At 36.8% G+C, this 16,720-nt stretch overlaps 1 protein-coding gene across 2 annotated transcripts in view; it reads right to left on the reverse strand.

Annotated features, from left to right (window-relative positions):
* The window catches only part of LOC143658906 (contactin-associated protein-like 3), a 156,091-nt gene that overhangs the window by 33,731 nt on the left and 105,640 nt on the right, over nucleotides 1-16,720 (reverse strand). For both annotated transcript variants that reach the window (XM_077131326.1, XM_077131318.1), the window contains exons 12-14: nucleotides 14,933-15,089; nucleotides 9,250-9,377; nucleotides 779-949 (exon numbers count right to left, since the gene is read on the reverse strand). In XM_077131326.1, coding sequence (XP_076987441.1) covers nucleotides 779-949; nucleotides 9,250-9,377; nucleotides 14,933-15,089 — 456 coding nt within the window. The remainder of the gene's footprint in view (nucleotides 1-778; nucleotides 950-9,249; nucleotides 9,378-14,932; nucleotides 15,090-16,720) is intronic.

A 16,720-nucleotide genomic window follows, 5' to 3' on the forward strand; every position in this document is an offset into this window, starting at 1 on the left:
ATTGCGAGTAGACATGAGAAAAGCATCATGACCGGCTCATTACAAAAGGAAACAGTGACATTGGTGCATAAAATGTTACACTGAGCTGGGGTAGGAAGGGGGAATAAATTTGTATACCGGAGGGGAAAAAGAAAAAAAAAACCTAATTTTAATGTATTCGTCCTCAGAGTTTATTATTCATCTTGCTAAACCCTACGGAGTAGAGATATTCGCCTGCAAAGAGAAAGCTAACACATTATCTGGTTTTATACGCATAAATAAACCACTTTATTTGAAGGTGGCTTAACACTGCATATGATTTAAAAAGAACAACGTGAGGGCGCGCAGGTAGCTTAGTGGTTAGAATGCCGGCCTTGCATGTGGGAGACCCAGGTTGGATTCCCGAACCATGCACACACAACCACCCCCCCCCCCCAAAAAAAGAAGTACGTGCAATTCTGACCTTAAGAAATTAAGGTTTGAGTAAATGTATAAACAATATGAGCGGTCAATTCAATCAAATTGTTTTGGAATTTAGTGAACGATTAACTATTTGACCTTCAGTGCACACAATTTGAATTAATTGTAAGTAGCACGTGACTTGCACAGATTATCGTGTATGTCATGAATCTTTGTTTTACTCTCTTTCAAACGGCTATTTAAAGTCCTCGAATTTAACACTTAATAAAGAAATGCAACTGGTATAGGAAGCCGAGCAACAGGCAAGGAATTAGAGCAGCTCAAGCGTTGATGGCTAATGACTGAGCGTCAGTGGCTTAACCCACGGCGGGAGACTCACCCCGCAGTTCCAGCCTGAAAAAGTCTGTGATCCCCAGATTCTCCACAAACACCCCAGAGGGAGCCGTCGTCTTAAAGAAGAAAGCCACGTCGGCACTAAGCTCTCCCCGGAAGGCAGGGAAATGAAGGTATGACGTCTCCGTATTGAAGGAAGCTGAATTCCAAAATGAATCTGTTTACCAAAAGGAAAAAAAAGACAAATAGTGAAAATTACAGTAAAATGAGACAACCATTTTATTTTATATTTCTAGCATTTTTCTATTAAATACATCATCTATAGGACCTTCATTTTAGGCTTGTTCAGAACATGCAGACACCGTGATGGGAATGTCCATATGGTCATTATTTTGATGATTTAAGATTCTGAATGATTACGATTTTTATGGCTGCACCTGACTAGAGAGATGATCATTATGGAAATGGTCTGTGCTTTTCAACTTTGTTTAAAGTATTTCATTTTTTTTTAATTTTTAGAGCAAAATTGACTTTTGGTGGGGGGGATAGTTATGTAAATTTTAATACAATCATGGGTTCATGTAACCATCACCAGAATCAGAATAAAGAAGAGTTCCATCATACAGAAATGCTTCCTCTTGCTATCCTATCTCTTTACTGTCACACCTTCCCCCCACTCCTAGCCCCTCGTAACCACAATCTACACCCTCCCTATACTTTGGCCTTTTCTGGTATGTCATGTAAATAGAGTCTGAGATTGGCGTCTTCCATGCAGCATAATGCCTTGAGATTCATTCATGTATCATTATTCAGTCTTTCCATTGTATGGATGTGCAAAAAATGTATTTACCTGATCTTACTTTGAAGGACAGTTGAGTTGTTTCAGATTTGGGCAAGTATGAATTGAGCTGCTAGAAACATTTTGGTATTGGGTTTTTGTGTGAACAGAAGCTTTCATTTCTCTAGCATAAATACCCAGGAGTGGGATTCCTAGGTCATATTATGAGCATATGTTTAATTAATTTTCTCCTGAGTGGTTGCACCATTTTTCATTCACCTTTAGCAACTTACAAGAGACCTAGTTGTTTTGCATCCTTGCCAACACCTGGTATTGTACTTTTTATATCTTGGCAATTCAAATAGGATGTGGTGTTAACTCACTGTAGTTTTAATTTTCCTAATAGCTAAATTTCATGCTGAACACCTTTTCATGTGCTTACTTGCTATTCTTATATTCTCTTTGAAGTGTTCATTCAATTGGGGAGAATTGACATTTTTCTATATTGAATCTTCCAATCCATGAACACAGTATGTTTCTCCATTTATTTAGAGCTTCTCAATTGCTTTCTTCAGCATTTGATAGTCTTTAGCTTACAGTTCCTATACATGTTTTGTTAGATATATACCTCAGCATTATCTTTTTTGGAGCTATTGCAAATATTTTTTTTAATTTGGTTTCCAATTGTACATTGCTACATTATAAATATATGGTTGATTTTGTGTATGGACCTTGTATTCAAATCCTTCTTGAACTCACCTATTAATTCTGGTATTTTTTGTAGCTTTCTTGATATTTCCTATGTAGAGAATCATATATATGTCTGTAAATAGTTTTCTTTCTTCCTTTCCAATCTGTATGCATTTCTTTTTTTTCACATTATTGCACTGGCAGCACATTATTTTTTAACATTATTGCATCGACATCCAGTTTGTTGTTGAATAAAATTACTTGTTAGAGTATTGGTGTAATACCTTGCCTTGTTCCCAACCTAAGGGAACACATTCAGTCTTTTACCATTAATTATTATGTTAGCTTTGGTTTTGTGTAGATAGTCTTTATTAAGTTAAGTTCTCTTCTATTCCTAGCGTGCTAAAAGTTTTAATAGGAATGCTATCATGAAAAATTTATGTTGAATCATCATAATTCAAATTATCATGTTGAATTTTACCTCAGATGCTTTTTCTACATCAATTGATGCGATCATGTGATTTTTCTTCTTTTGACTATTTAAGATTGCATTTATTGCTTTTCAGATACTGAATCGCTTGTACTCCTAAGAGAAACACGAGCTGATCATAATGTTGTATTCTTTTAACTATTCCTGGATTCGATTTGTAACATTTTCTTGAGGATTTTTGCATCTCTGTTTATGAGGAATATTAGTCTATAGTTTCGTGGGGATTTGGGCACTGTCTTTGTTTAGTTTGAATAATAGGGCAAAGAGGATCTCATAAAATTACTTTGGAAGCATTTCCTCTTCTATTTTCTGGAAGAGATTGTACAGCTATGGCATCAATCTCAGCCTGAAGTTTTTCTTTTTCTTCCCCCAAAAGTTTTAAATTACAAGTTCAATTTTCCTAGCAATTTTAGTACTTTTTTTGTTATTTATTTCATCTTAGGTGTGTTTTAATAGGTCATGATTTAGGAGGAATTGGGCCACTTCAACTATACTGCAGAATGAATATGTGTAGAGTTAACTGAAGCCCTATTGTCCTGTTGATGTCTGTGGGGTCTTAGTCATATCCTCACTTCTATTCCTCTGTTGATCATTTTTATATCTCTCTCTTTTTTTACCGTCTTGCTAGAATTTAACAATTTTATTTATCTTTTAAAAGGATCATCTGGGGGGGCCACAGTGGCTCAGTGGCAGAGTGCCCGGTGCCCGCCCATGCCAAAAAAAGAATCATCTTTCGCCTTCATAGATTTTTCTCTTTTGTGTTTTCATTACATTGATTTCTCTTACCTTTATTATTTCATTATTATTGATTTCTCTCATCTTTATTATTTCCTTTCTTCTGCTTCCTTTAGAGTTTTCTTTTCTTTTTTCAGTTTCTTAAGGTGAAAGCTTAGATTATTCATTTGAGTCATCTTTCTTTTCTAATGTAAGCATTTGACGCCATAAATTTTTCACTGAGCACTGCTATAGCTGCAGCCCACCCATTTTGACATGATGTATTTTCATTTTGACTCAGTTAACTATATTTCATAGTATCTGTTGTGACCTTCTCCTTTACTCACATGTTACTTAGAAGTTTGGTATTTAATTCCCAAGTATTTGGAGAATTTCCTGTTTTATTTCTGTTATTCATTTTTTATTTAATTCAGTCATGGACAGAGCATATTTTGGATAATTTCAATTATTTAATATTTGGTAATTTTTATGACAGAGTATGAATGCTTAAAAAGAATGTGTATCTGACCATCGGTGGAATGTTCTATAAATATCAATTAGATTCATTTGGTTGATGGTTTCTCCCCAGTCTTCTATATTCTTGCTTATACTCTCTCTATTAGTTCTAGGTTATGGAGACAGGAGTATAGATTTCTCTAATTGTGGATTTGTCTATTTTTCCTTTCAGTTCTGTCAGCTTTTACTGTTAGTATTTTAAACTCAGAATTCTTCTATCTTCTTGGTTGACTGACCCATTATCACTATGCTATGTCCCTTTTTTATCCTTATTAATTCACTTTGCACTGAAGCAGAGACTTTTTAAATAGCCACTCCAGCCTTCTTTTGATTGGTGTTTGTTTTAACTTTTTCCATCCTTTTTGCTTTTAACTTACTATATTATATTTTAACTGAGTTTCTTGTAGACAGCATTTAGTCATATAAGGACAATCTCCATCATTTAATCAGTTTGTTTAGACCATCTACTTAAATATAAATGTGGGTGTACCTAATTTAGTTCTATAATTTTTAAATTTGTTTTCTGTGTTTTCCTGTTTTATGTTCTGTTTCTCCTTTACTATCTACTTTTGTGTTGCTTAAACATTTTTTTAGTATTCTGTTTGTCTACAGTGGGGGGTTTTTGGTTGTTTTGGGGATTACAATATACACGTTGATCTTTTCATAGAATACATATTTTTAATTCAACTTAGTATGTAAAACCCTCAACAATATATATATGTCCTTTTACCTACTCCCTTCTATGTTGTTAACATACGTATTACATCAGTATGAATTAACAACTCTAAGAGATAGTTATAATTTTGTTGTCAGCCCTCAAGTACATTTCAAATAACTCAATAAGAGAATAGTCTATTATATTTCCTCAGACATTTGTCATTTCTATTGCTGTTTTTTATTCCTTATGCTCCAAGTATCCTCCAGATATTTCCTTAAGGTTCTTTAGAAATGATTTTAAAGCAGATCTGCTGGCAATGAGTTTTTTAGCTTTTTTATCATCTGATAATTTCTTTATTTTACCTTCATTCCTGAAGGATGGTTCTGCTGACTATAGATTTCTGGATGACAACTCTCTCTTTTCAGTACTTGACAGATGTTGTTCTGATTCCTTGTGACCTCCATTTTTCTGATGAGAAAGTCACTATTATCTGAATTTGTGTTCTACTATAGGTAATACATCATTGTGTCTCACTGGCTGCTTTCAAGATTCTTTTCATTGACTTCACTTTTCAGCAGTTCAATTATGATGAGACTGGGCGTGCACTGGGTTCATGGAACTTCTTGAACCTGTAGGTTTGTCTTTTGCCAAACTTGGAAAGTTTTCTGCCACTCTTTTTTCAAAAACTTTTTAGGACTACATTCTTTCTTGTTTTCTTCTGAAACCTCAATCACATAAATATCAGAACTTTTATTATGGACCCGTATGTCCTTGGCACTCTGTTCATTTTATTTTGATCTTTTTTCTTTCTCTTGTTCATATTGGATAATTTCTATTATTCTACTTCAAGTTTATCAACCATTAACTCAGACCTGCTAGTTAGACAATCCAGTGCATTTCTTATTTCAGTTATTGTACTCTTCAGTTCTAAAATTTCTATTTTGTTTTTCTTTATATATACCATTTCATTGCTAAGATGTTCTTTTTGCTTTTGTTTCAAGAGGGCTCATCATTGCTTAGAATATTTGTGTAATACCTTCTTTAACACATTTCTCAGGTAATTCCAGCCTCTGTCTCATACTGGCATTGGTAACTGTTATTTATCTTCTCCCATGAAAGCTGTAATTTTCCTATTTCTTCTTGGTATGCTAAGGTATTTTGGATTATTCCCTAGAAAGTTTTAATATTATATTACCAAACTCTGGGTTTCATTTAAATTCTGTGGAAAACATTGATATTTTATTTGTTTCAGGCACTTGGCCTGGTTCTGTTCTAGCCACACATTCCAAGCTGCCTTATGTGGGCTATAGCTCTAGTATTCGCTCCAGTTTCAAAGCATTTTCTATACTCGTCAGTTCTATGTCCAGTCTGAGTCCTGGACAGTGGCCTGTTTGCTCTCTTCTCAAATTCTTTTGTTGGCTAGTTAGGACCAGATCCCCACATGCACAGCTCTGCAGTGAGTCCAGGACATCATTAGCCACTTTATAGACTCGATTTCCTGAGCTGACGCCTCTCTGTGACTGCTTGGGTATTTCCTGGTTCCCTGGTGCTCCCTTTTCAATCCAACAGCCACAAAACTAGGTCTCTATTTACCCTGCTCTGTTGCACTTTACCACGCACCTCTGCAATGGCAGAATGCCCAATGCCACGTGGTGAATAAACCGAGAAATAAAAAAGCAATATGAGTCTCCCCACTCTCTGGGAGACAATACAGCTCTGCCCAGAGCAAGAGGTCCCCTTCCCTCAGAGTGCTGGCTCTTGTGCGCTCCTGAGGTGATTTCCACCACTGCCATCATGGGATTGCCTACTGAGGTTCCAGAAAACAGAGAAGGGGGGGGGAGTTTCCTGCACTATCTCTGAGGGTTAGGACTGCCCTTTCCCACTTCTCTAGCTAGAGCTAGAGAGTTTCTCCTGAAGCTCTCTCTCCATCTGTGACCTGCATCTCCTATCTGGGTTGGCTGGGAGATGCTAGAAGACAATACAATGGTGAATTCTGGTTTCCTTCCCTGATCTACCTGCTATTTACTTTTCAGAGTCTTGAAATAGCTCCTTCATGCATCTGGCCCAGGTTTTACAGCTGTCTTCAGTGGGAGAGATGGGGTGGGATGTGCTTACCTCATTTTATCTAGAAACAGACCTGTGGTCTGCATTTTTATATCATGAATGAGAAAAAAAATCTTCGCATTTACATCAATCATAATGAGTTAATACACTCTTCTATATTCCAATTAACCAATATCAATATTTCTATTATCTGAAATAGAAATCATCTCCATTATTTTTAATAACAAAGTTCAAAGGCACCAGGATCTCTTCACACAGAACCCTGCACAGCCCTAGAGAGCATCCAGGGGCCCCGCCAATGCCCTGCCAGATTCAGGGGTCACCACGGGGACTAGAGGACATTGTAAGGACTTTGGTCCCTCCTCTGAGATGGGCACTGCTGGAAAGTTTTGAGCAGACTTTATCCATCTGGCTGCTGTGTTATATATGATCTACATAGGTAAAGTCAATAGCAGTTATGGGGTCACAGCAAAAACCCAGGCAGGGGTGGTAAAGGCACTGGTAATTCATGGTGGGATTCTGGATCTAGCTTTGAAGTTAGAGGCAATGGGATTTGTTGATGAATTAGATATGTGCTGAGAGAGGAAAAGAGAAGTCATGAATGACTGTAAAGTCTAAGGAGCAGCAGAAAAAATGTTGCCATATGTTGAAGTGGGGGTTGTTGGGGAAGCAGGTTTTGTTTTATTTCCTTTGAGAGAGAGAAGGTAAGGAGTTCATCTTTTTGTTAAGCTGAGCTTGAGATGCCCACGGAAATGCAAGGGAAGTGCTGGAGGTCCAGCTGGATGGAAACTGGAAGCAAGAGGGCTGGTCTTGAGGAATAACTGTGGGGGTCATGGACATCCGTGTGAGGCGGATGGATGAGGACACAGCCTTGGGGAACCCCAATATTATCCCTGCGGGGAGATGAAAAAAGATTGGGAGGAAGGAAAGGAAGGAGGAAAACCAGAACTCTGTGGTCTGCTGGCCACCAAGTAAAGACATGTATATTGTCTTAGTTTCCTAGGGCCACTGTAACAATATACTGTAAACCAGGGGACTTAAAACAACAGAAATGTATTATCTCACAGTCCTGGGGGCTAGGAATCTGAAATCAGGGCATCAGCAGGGCCATGTTCCCTCTGAAACCTGGAGGAGTGAGTCCTTTGCCTCGCCCAGTTGTGGGTGTTTGGCAGCAGTGCTTGGTGCTCCCTGGTTTGCAGCTGCAGCCCTTCAATCTCTGCTTCTTTTGTCATTTAGGGATTCTCCCTCCAGTGCTTGTTTGTTCCTGTGTCCAAATTTCTCTCTCTTTATAAGGACACCAGTTATACTGGATTAAGGTTCAATCTAACCTGGTCTGGTCTGATCTTAACCAACCAGATCTTCAAAGACCCTCTTTCTTTCTTTTTTAAAGCAGTTTTATTGAGATATATTCAAACACCATAGAATCCATCCAAAGTATATAATCAATGGTTCACAATATACTCACAGAGTTGTGCATTCAATGACCACAATCAATTTTAAAACATTTTCGTTACTCAAAAAAGAAAAACCTCATACCCCTTATCATCCCATTATAGACCCTTAGCATTGGTGCGGTACATTTCTTATAGTTAATGAAAGAATATTAAAATATTACTGTTACTATTTGCCCATGGTTTGCATTCAGTATATTTGTCCTATATGCAACTATTATTAACTCCTTGTAATACTGATCTAAATTTGTTCTAGTTCATGAAAGGACATTCTTATATTTCTACTATGAACCACAGTCATCATCCATAACAGGACAGAAAGACCCTCTGTCCAAGTAAGGTTACTTTACAAGACTGGGGTTAGGATTTGAACATGTCTTTTTGGCAGACACAATTCTATCCACAAAATAAACCAGAGCAGAGTGACTCATCAGCTGAGTCCAAAGTTATCGAATGGTCAATTAAGAGGAAAACTGAGAAATAACAATTGGATTTAGCTAGAGAAAGGTCACCGGTGACCTGGAAAAGAGTGGTTTCTGGGGAGTGATGGGGGAGAATGCCTAACTTGAGTATATGCAAGAGAGACCATAACGAGAGATACTGGAAATAAAATGCATGTATTTTATTTTACTTAATTTTAGTTATTTTGGGGGAATGAAGGATGGGAAAGAAATCAAGAGGAAGTTGAGCAGTAAGTTGAATTAGAAGCACTGAGGTGCCCTCATTGGCAGAATTCAGAATTTCCAGATAGCATTAATGAACAGACATGCCTGACCTGCTCAGTCCTCTTGTTTTCTAATTATCTTGCCAATGTTAGTCATTGCTGCACTCAGGAAAGCAGTAATAATGCTTCTTGTCCTTAGTAGGCATATATTAAATAGTTGCTAACTGAGTGGAATACAAATTCAGATAATTCCATTCGTCTTCACTTACAATAATCTGATTTAAATAACATATCATAAAAGAGATGACAGAGAGTTTATTATGATTTTCTTACATTTACAAGAAATGGTTCTTACTTTATGAGTTAATACACTACTCCTCATGAAATACTGATTGTCGGGGTAGCTCTTGTGAAACCCATGCAGCTAAATTTATCCTAAAACCTTCGTGCATGTCATTAGGAATGAAGACAGCTTCCCCTGCCACTACTTACTGTCCCCTCTGCAGAGCAGAGGTCCCAGGGTATAAGCTGCCTCCGAATGGGGTCGGCCCATGACTGTCATGACCACCTGAGTGACTGGCAGCTGCTCTTTACGGGACAGGGCTACGGTGTCACTGGTCCTAGAAAACAAATGCAAGCATCTCAAAATTATTCTGATGGACATGTTCACGATCAATAAGTTTTTATTTTTCAATTTCAATAACTGTTTTTATTTTTTAATTACAGTTTAAGAGGTATAAAGCTAAATTTGCAAATACACAACAGGATCTGAGTATCTGAGAAGCAGAGACTATTGTTCAATTCTGTGACCGTGGCGCGGAGAGTGGACGGGTCTGGCACCACGGTCATGGGTGTGGCCACGAGGGCATATTCTCAAGGAGAGCACGCGGCTGACAGCTCTTTTAGATTCAGCCTCTGGAGGGTACTGAATCGCAGGACTCACATATACAAGAGCCAGTTGCCTTCGTGGAAAACCACCCGACTGTAAGATTTAGGTTTCAATTCTCAGAACTTAAGCATTAAAGTTTTTAAAAATTCCATTGAGGTTAATTAGTAATTCCCATACTTGGTGACTCCAAAGACTTAAAAGCAAAAAGAAAATAAAATACTGGTTTAAAACCACAATGAAGGGATGATTCGATGTATTTTTCAAATTAGTAAATGGGATAATGCATGGGAAAGCATTTTGCCGATTATCTCGATCTGTTGATTCCACCAACACTAACTGCACATTTTCTATTTCCTAGGCTCCATGTGTTGGGGACATGGGCAAAAAACACCGACAATGACCCCAGGAAATCTAAGGGATTTTATAAATTTTAATAATATAATATAAATACTAATTTTGAGGAAACATTAATATCTATGATCCCAATACAAAAAAAAAAAAAAAAACTAGAATAGGAGTCAGAAGTCAGAGGACCTGGGTAGAGAGCACTGGGGGTTGGGGGCGTGGGCAGGGGTTTACACTAAAATGCTGTGCCACTTCCCCTCTGGGCAAAGTAAGGAGATGTGTCTATACCTTGCAACCTGCTCATAATTTTTATTGTATTCTTCAATTACATGTGCGCTTCTGACTTCCAAGCAAATACTGATTTGTTTGGTCTTTATTTCTAATGTCATATATGTGTGTAGAACATTTTAACTCTTAATTCCTAACAACTACCCATTCATCACTCACTCCTGCATAGGCAGGTCAAAGCATTTGAAACTGCATATTTTGAGGATCAAAACCCGCCAGCAATTTCACATTGCTCAATGTAATAGCTTTGTGGCAAAACAAAACAAAACAAAACACAGAAACTGAATAATTGACTATTTAGTCATTACAATTCTGTTTAGTCATCAAAACATTATTCAAAAGCAGAAAAATTAAAATAAAATTCAGCTTAAGATTTTTATCCTATTTAAAAATTTTCATAAGGTGGTGCAAAGTGCATAAGGTAACGTGAAAAATACAAGGTATCCTGAAGGTTAAGGAACAATTTCATTGTATCACGTTGTTTCCCAAAAGCAGACTACAAAATAATAATCATGGATTTATCTGATCAATCTCTTAGAATCCTGGTAATGGAGGACCACAGATAAAGCATCCCAAATATATTAACTTTTGCTTTTTTCAAAGAACAAGCCGACAACTAGCTAGGAAGTGCTGCCAAGTTGTGCGAGGAGTCAGTCTGGGAATTTATTTTCTTATAAACGTGGGGATAAACCCTCCAAATGAATTCCTGGTGTTGAATGTCAGTCTTTCTAGTAAATACCACATCCAAATCTTTTTAGTCGCTGTGACTGCTCTTTTGGTAGGGAATCTTAAAGTAAAAACATAAACATATTACTTATTCATGGAGGATCACTGAATTTTGAAGAACTATTTAACAGAGAAGCTATACTTCCATTCCGTTTTGTTTGTTTGTTTGTTTTTGCATGGACAGGCCCCATGAATCGAACCGGGGGGCTCTCCATGATTCCATTTTTAACACAGACAATGCACGGAGATACCTGTAGATGCAGAAGTAAAACTATACTGCATGTTGTGTGCATTGAGGCAGATATTGTAATAGAGGCCTCTTTGCTCCACTGTTTGCAAAGTATGTTCCTTCTCAATCTGAGAGAATTTTTAGCCATCTCATCTAATAATTCCACATAGGTATAGCCCATTCCCAACGGTTGATGCTTTTATGTTGAATATTGTTGATCTTCACAGTCACCAGATGTTCTAAGCTGGCCAATTCAGTTATAGTTCAGATTTCTTCTTATTTCTCTGTTTTTTCCACTTTTGCAAACACTGCATATCTAGGCATGATAATTACAACAGTTTTAAAACATTTAACAAGCGAACTTCCGAATCCCCCTCCTCTTTTTTCTTTTTCAAAGTCCCTATGCTCTGGAAATTATTCTTACTCTTTACTGTTTTTCAGTGGACTTTTTTTGGAGGCAAAACAGCTTTGACGACTTTGTCTAGTTGGGAAAATTAGAGGGGATAATTATTGGGTCAACTTTCAAGTTTTAGAGTTGTCTGAACAAAAGCGGGACTGGTAAAAACATAATTATCATCCAGAATTAGCAAATTTCGAAAGCTTCCAGGCTCTCCAGTGAGTTTCACTGTTCTATCTGCTTATCCATTTGGCAAACCCACACGGAATTAGTTATAGGGCTGTAACACAGCTTTCTGCCTGGTAGGTCTCTCATCTTGTTTTCATCTTCAGAATTGTCTTGGCTATTTGGGTTCCACTGGTTTTCCATATAAGCTTTAGAATTTGCTTGTTACCGTCCAAACTTTAAACAAAGATTTGGCATTTGTTTAGAATTAAATGGAATCTATTCATTCATTTGAGAGAGAGAGATACTCCATTTTCCTACCCAGAGCAGTTGTGTATCTTTCCATTCACTCAGGTCTTCTTAAATTCTCTTAATAAATCTGTATGATTTCTTTTCCATCAAGTCTTACTTACTTTTGTTATATATATTCCAGGGTGCTTTCCTCTTTGTAGCTTTTGCAAACCGTTTTTATTACATGACATTATCGTACCATGTTCTTCTGCAGGAATTCAATTACCCTAAGATTCAGCAGTTTTATTATCCCCTCATTAATCCCAATAATATTTCAATATATTGTATTGGGTTTTCTTTTGTAGACAACCATATTGTCTGTGAACAATGCAGTCTTTATTTCTTTGCCTCCAATCTTTTGTCTTTGAATTGACTTGTGGGGTTTTTTTTAATCTTTTTATTATTCTTTTCTAACCTCATTGCATTGTAATCAGAGACACTGTTCATGTCATGCAATTCCGGTAAAATTTTTTGTTTTGCTTTATTGACTATTGGGCTGCTAGTTTGCAAAAATGTACCATGAGTGCATGATTATGCATTATTTAGTTTGATATAGCTACCAAATCAAGTTGTTAATTTGTTTTTAAAATATTCTCTATGCTTAGTTTGTGAATTCATGCTGGTAGTTCTGTCAATATTTTGATTATACATTTTCAAGAATTTTTATTAGAAGCACACAAGTTTAGAATCATTATTTCTTTTTGGTGAAACTAAAAAATATCATTACATAACATTTTTGTCCATAATATGACTTCTAAAATTTGCTTCCTTTTGTATACATATATTTTGTGAACATTTGCCAGGTTAAAATTTGTTTTGCTGTTTTAATTCCAATATTTCTGGGTGTATAAACAAGATACACGTGTTTCTAATTCAATATGATATATATCTGGGCTTAAATGGACATTTTAGTCACATTTACTGTGCATGACTACTCATCTACTTCGATCACAGTTTGAACTTCTTGCTGCTTCGTTTTTAAAATCCTCATTTTATATCTTCTTTTGGATTAAAGGTGTTTTTAAAATCTCAGCTTTTTTTATTTCTTCCCTCCACCGATTTGAATTTTACATACTCTATTTCTACTCTTTTAGAAGTATGCTTCAAATTTTAATGCATACACTTAGAACAATTTAATACTAATAAATATTCACAAACCTCCCATGGTGTAAGATATTGGTGTACAGCATTTTACTTTTTTGCTTAAACCCTGAGTTTACACATTTCTTTCCTCAGTTTCCTCTTGCATTTCAGACCTTCTTTTGGGATTACTTTCTTCCATTCTGAAAACCATTCTTTGGAAATTCCTCTTGTGAGGTCTGCTGGCGCTCTCAGCGTCTGTTTGTCTGGATCTTCACTTTATACTCACTTTTGAAAATATCAGGTGGTAGAAAATCCTCATTGACCCTTATTTTGTTTCAATTCTATGAAGGTGGTGACCTGCTGTCTGCTGGCCAGTCTGTGTTGTTGTGGAGAGGTCAGCTGGACTCTAGTTGTCCTTCCATTTAGGAATCTTCCTTCCAGTTCTGCTTCTTGTAACGTCCTCTTTAGTGTTCTCCAGTTTCATCATGATATGTCTAGGTATGGATTTTGTTTTATTCACCCTGCTTGGTATGCCACTGTTTCCTTAAATCTGGAGATTTCTCAGCCCTTTCCCCCTTTGATTACTGGCCTCTTCTGAATCATCACCAATCTCCTCTTTCCAAATGTCAATCAGACACATGTTCTTTCTTTTCCAACCTACTCCTCTATGTTGGCTGCTATTTCATATTTCCCAATTTTTCACTTTGTGCTATATTCTATGTCATTTACTTCTCAGTTCACTGATCTTCTAGTCACCTGTGTGTCTATTTGATTCAACAAGGCTTACATTTCGGTGATGACATTTTCATTTAAAACATTCTTTTTTATAAAATGTATAAATCACAATCTTTGTTAATAGTATTCATTTTTAAGCAGTTAACATTTATTTTATTTTGTTTCTAATTATCAAGACTTTTAGGCATCCAATTTTACTCTCTGTGGTGTCTTCTAACACCACCCTTGGTAAATTAATTTTCCTCTTACGTTTGTAACACTGAACTGTCAGCTTGTGTTCTTCGGCATTTTATCTGTGGAAATACTATGACACCTGGTTGTGTGGGGGGTGGGGCTCCTATAATAATTTTGTATAAATTACAATGGGCCACTGGTGCTACCAACACATGGCCACTTCAATTTAAGTTCAAGGACTATCCAAGTAATATAACTTTGAACTCTAGATATCTGTGAGAGCGGGTATGTTGATGTGAATTCTTAGGGAGTTACTGCTTTACTGCCTAGTGTACCAACTAGATTTTCCTCATATACCATTTATTTGGATTTGTAGCCTTTTAAGACCTCTAGATGAATGGGGAGTTTTTTGTTCTGTATATGCCCTTCCATGAACTTAAGACCTTGTCTGGTTCCCCCTATGTGGACACCTAAAGCATGTCTAGAGGTTACAGAGTTCAGCAAACACCTCTGATTCATTCATGAATAAGTAAGACGTCTTATTAACCAAGCTTATTAACCAAACTTGAGGAAACCTGCTAGTTTACTTCCAGTGAATGGGAAACTTCAACCAGGTATATCTATTCTGTCTTACAACAAAAACAAAAATGTACCTGATCAATTATTTACAGAGAAACAGAAATGGATAGCTTAGTATTTTAGACTTCAGATTAATTGCACCACAGTCATCACAGCTTATATTTTTAACCTTCTCGAAGATACTTTTAATCTGTTCTCTTCATTGCACTATCTAAGGTACAGTTTAAGCAATAAAAAAATTACAGCTTGCACAGGAGAATCATGTGGAAATCACCATTCATTCCGGGCAGCATCACAGTTGCAGTAATATTGAGAATCAATGCAGTTCCCCTCTAATCCACAAGTACACTTTTGAGCATCAGGCAGAGAACCTCCCCAATAAGTGAGTGTTTCATTGGTTCTTCCAACCCACCAGCTCACTGGGGTTCCATCTGAAAAACAAGTATGAGAAAGGTGACACCTACTTTTCCCTCACTATCTGCCTCCCCAATATAGTTCCTTTATTTTTCTCTATTTATAAACTAGAGAGTCTATTCTAGAAGTGATCATATTTTAACTCATCAATAGGATAATTTTAGGAGGACTGCCAACTCTTTAAAATATTTAGTAGCAAAACAAGTTATTCACGTATTTTAAAATTTTATTAGAAAATGAACACATAGTCCCTAACTCATTCAAGCATATCTAAAAATGTCTTTTGAGCAATCCACTCGCATACTCTAGTTTGAAATAATATTCAAAAAAAGAATTTGCATCAAAATAAAAGTCAGACTAATTTAGATACTGAACCTAAAATCTGTTTGAGTTTATAAAATGCCCATTGAAAGAACTTAATGTTATTATGAAAGATATGGTTATCTTTCACTTTATTTATTAATGGAAAGCACTGATATTTCCTAACATGGCTTATAAGTTGCTGGGAAATGTGCTTTTCTTTTTCCTGTATTGAGTAACTTCTATTTGGAAACTAAAAAAAAAAAAATGCACGTCAGTCCTTTAGCGTGGTCTCCCCTCAGTGCAACTCACAATTAAGTGGCAGAGTCAAGGGTTAGATATTTCTGCTAAAGAAGCTGCTGAAGCACCAGTGCAGCATACTCAGATGGAGAGGATCGGAAAAGGAGGGGAGGCGTTCAGGAGATCTATTTTAAGAAGCAGTTAGGGAGCTGCTCCTGAGTCAACAGAGAATCAGGGCGGGAGGGGAAATGGAAGTGACACCAAATCAGTTGGCTCTGTGAAGATGCTCTGCCCATTTTAGCACACTCTTTCAATCACTTACATTGCCATCCTCAGGTCCCCACTGAGAATCTGGAACATATCCCAGCTATTCTCTAACTTGCCACTGCCACTGCTCATTACAGCTCCCCGTTAGATGAGACCTCTGCTCCTGCTGACAGTCTCTCAGCTTGTAAACATATCGACTGCATTCATTACCACCCACCTCCAGCCCCGTGAGTGAGCCATGTGCGAAGAAACCACTATCCAATGTGGGTTTTTTTAATGCATCGAAAACTTTTCTCTAGGGGATAGATCTTTTTAGTTTCATAGATATTTAATAGGTATGTTTCCAAAGGCCATTTTAGAAACTTAATAGCTCAACATATATTCCTTCATGCACTGAAGGGCAGAGAAATCACTATACACAAATATATGTTCACATATGAATTTTTCATCATCTCTATTAAAACTAGAAATATCCAATGGTTGTAAAGGCACAAAACGCCTTTGGTTCCATTCAAGATTTCTTAAAGTATCCTAGTGAATTTGCATAAGAAATAATAAAGAAGAGCACCAATTGGAATTAAAAGGTAAAATAAAAGGGAAAATATGATTAAAGAAGCAGGGAAAGCAGCTCCACTTCCTCCATTATTTTAGCCCCATTATGATGGTTGTCCAGTCACAATATAATCCTTAGGGAATCCAGCATTCACAATATGGTGACTGAATGATTTCCCAAATGTCAAAACTTACTGCCATATACTTTCCCATTAGCATATCTCCTGGAACTATACCGACTCTGTGATATAGAAGTTTAGAAGATGTGGAAGGCTAAAAAATGTTCACC

The sequence above is a fragment of the Tamandua tetradactyla genome, chromosome 2 (genome assembly GCF_023851605.1).
Source record: "Tamandua tetradactyla isolate mTamTet1 chromosome 2, mTamTet1.pri, whole genome shotgun sequence".
Taxonomy (NCBI): domain Eukaryota; kingdom Metazoa; phylum Chordata; class Mammalia; order Pilosa; family Myrmecophagidae; genus Tamandua; species Tamandua tetradactyla.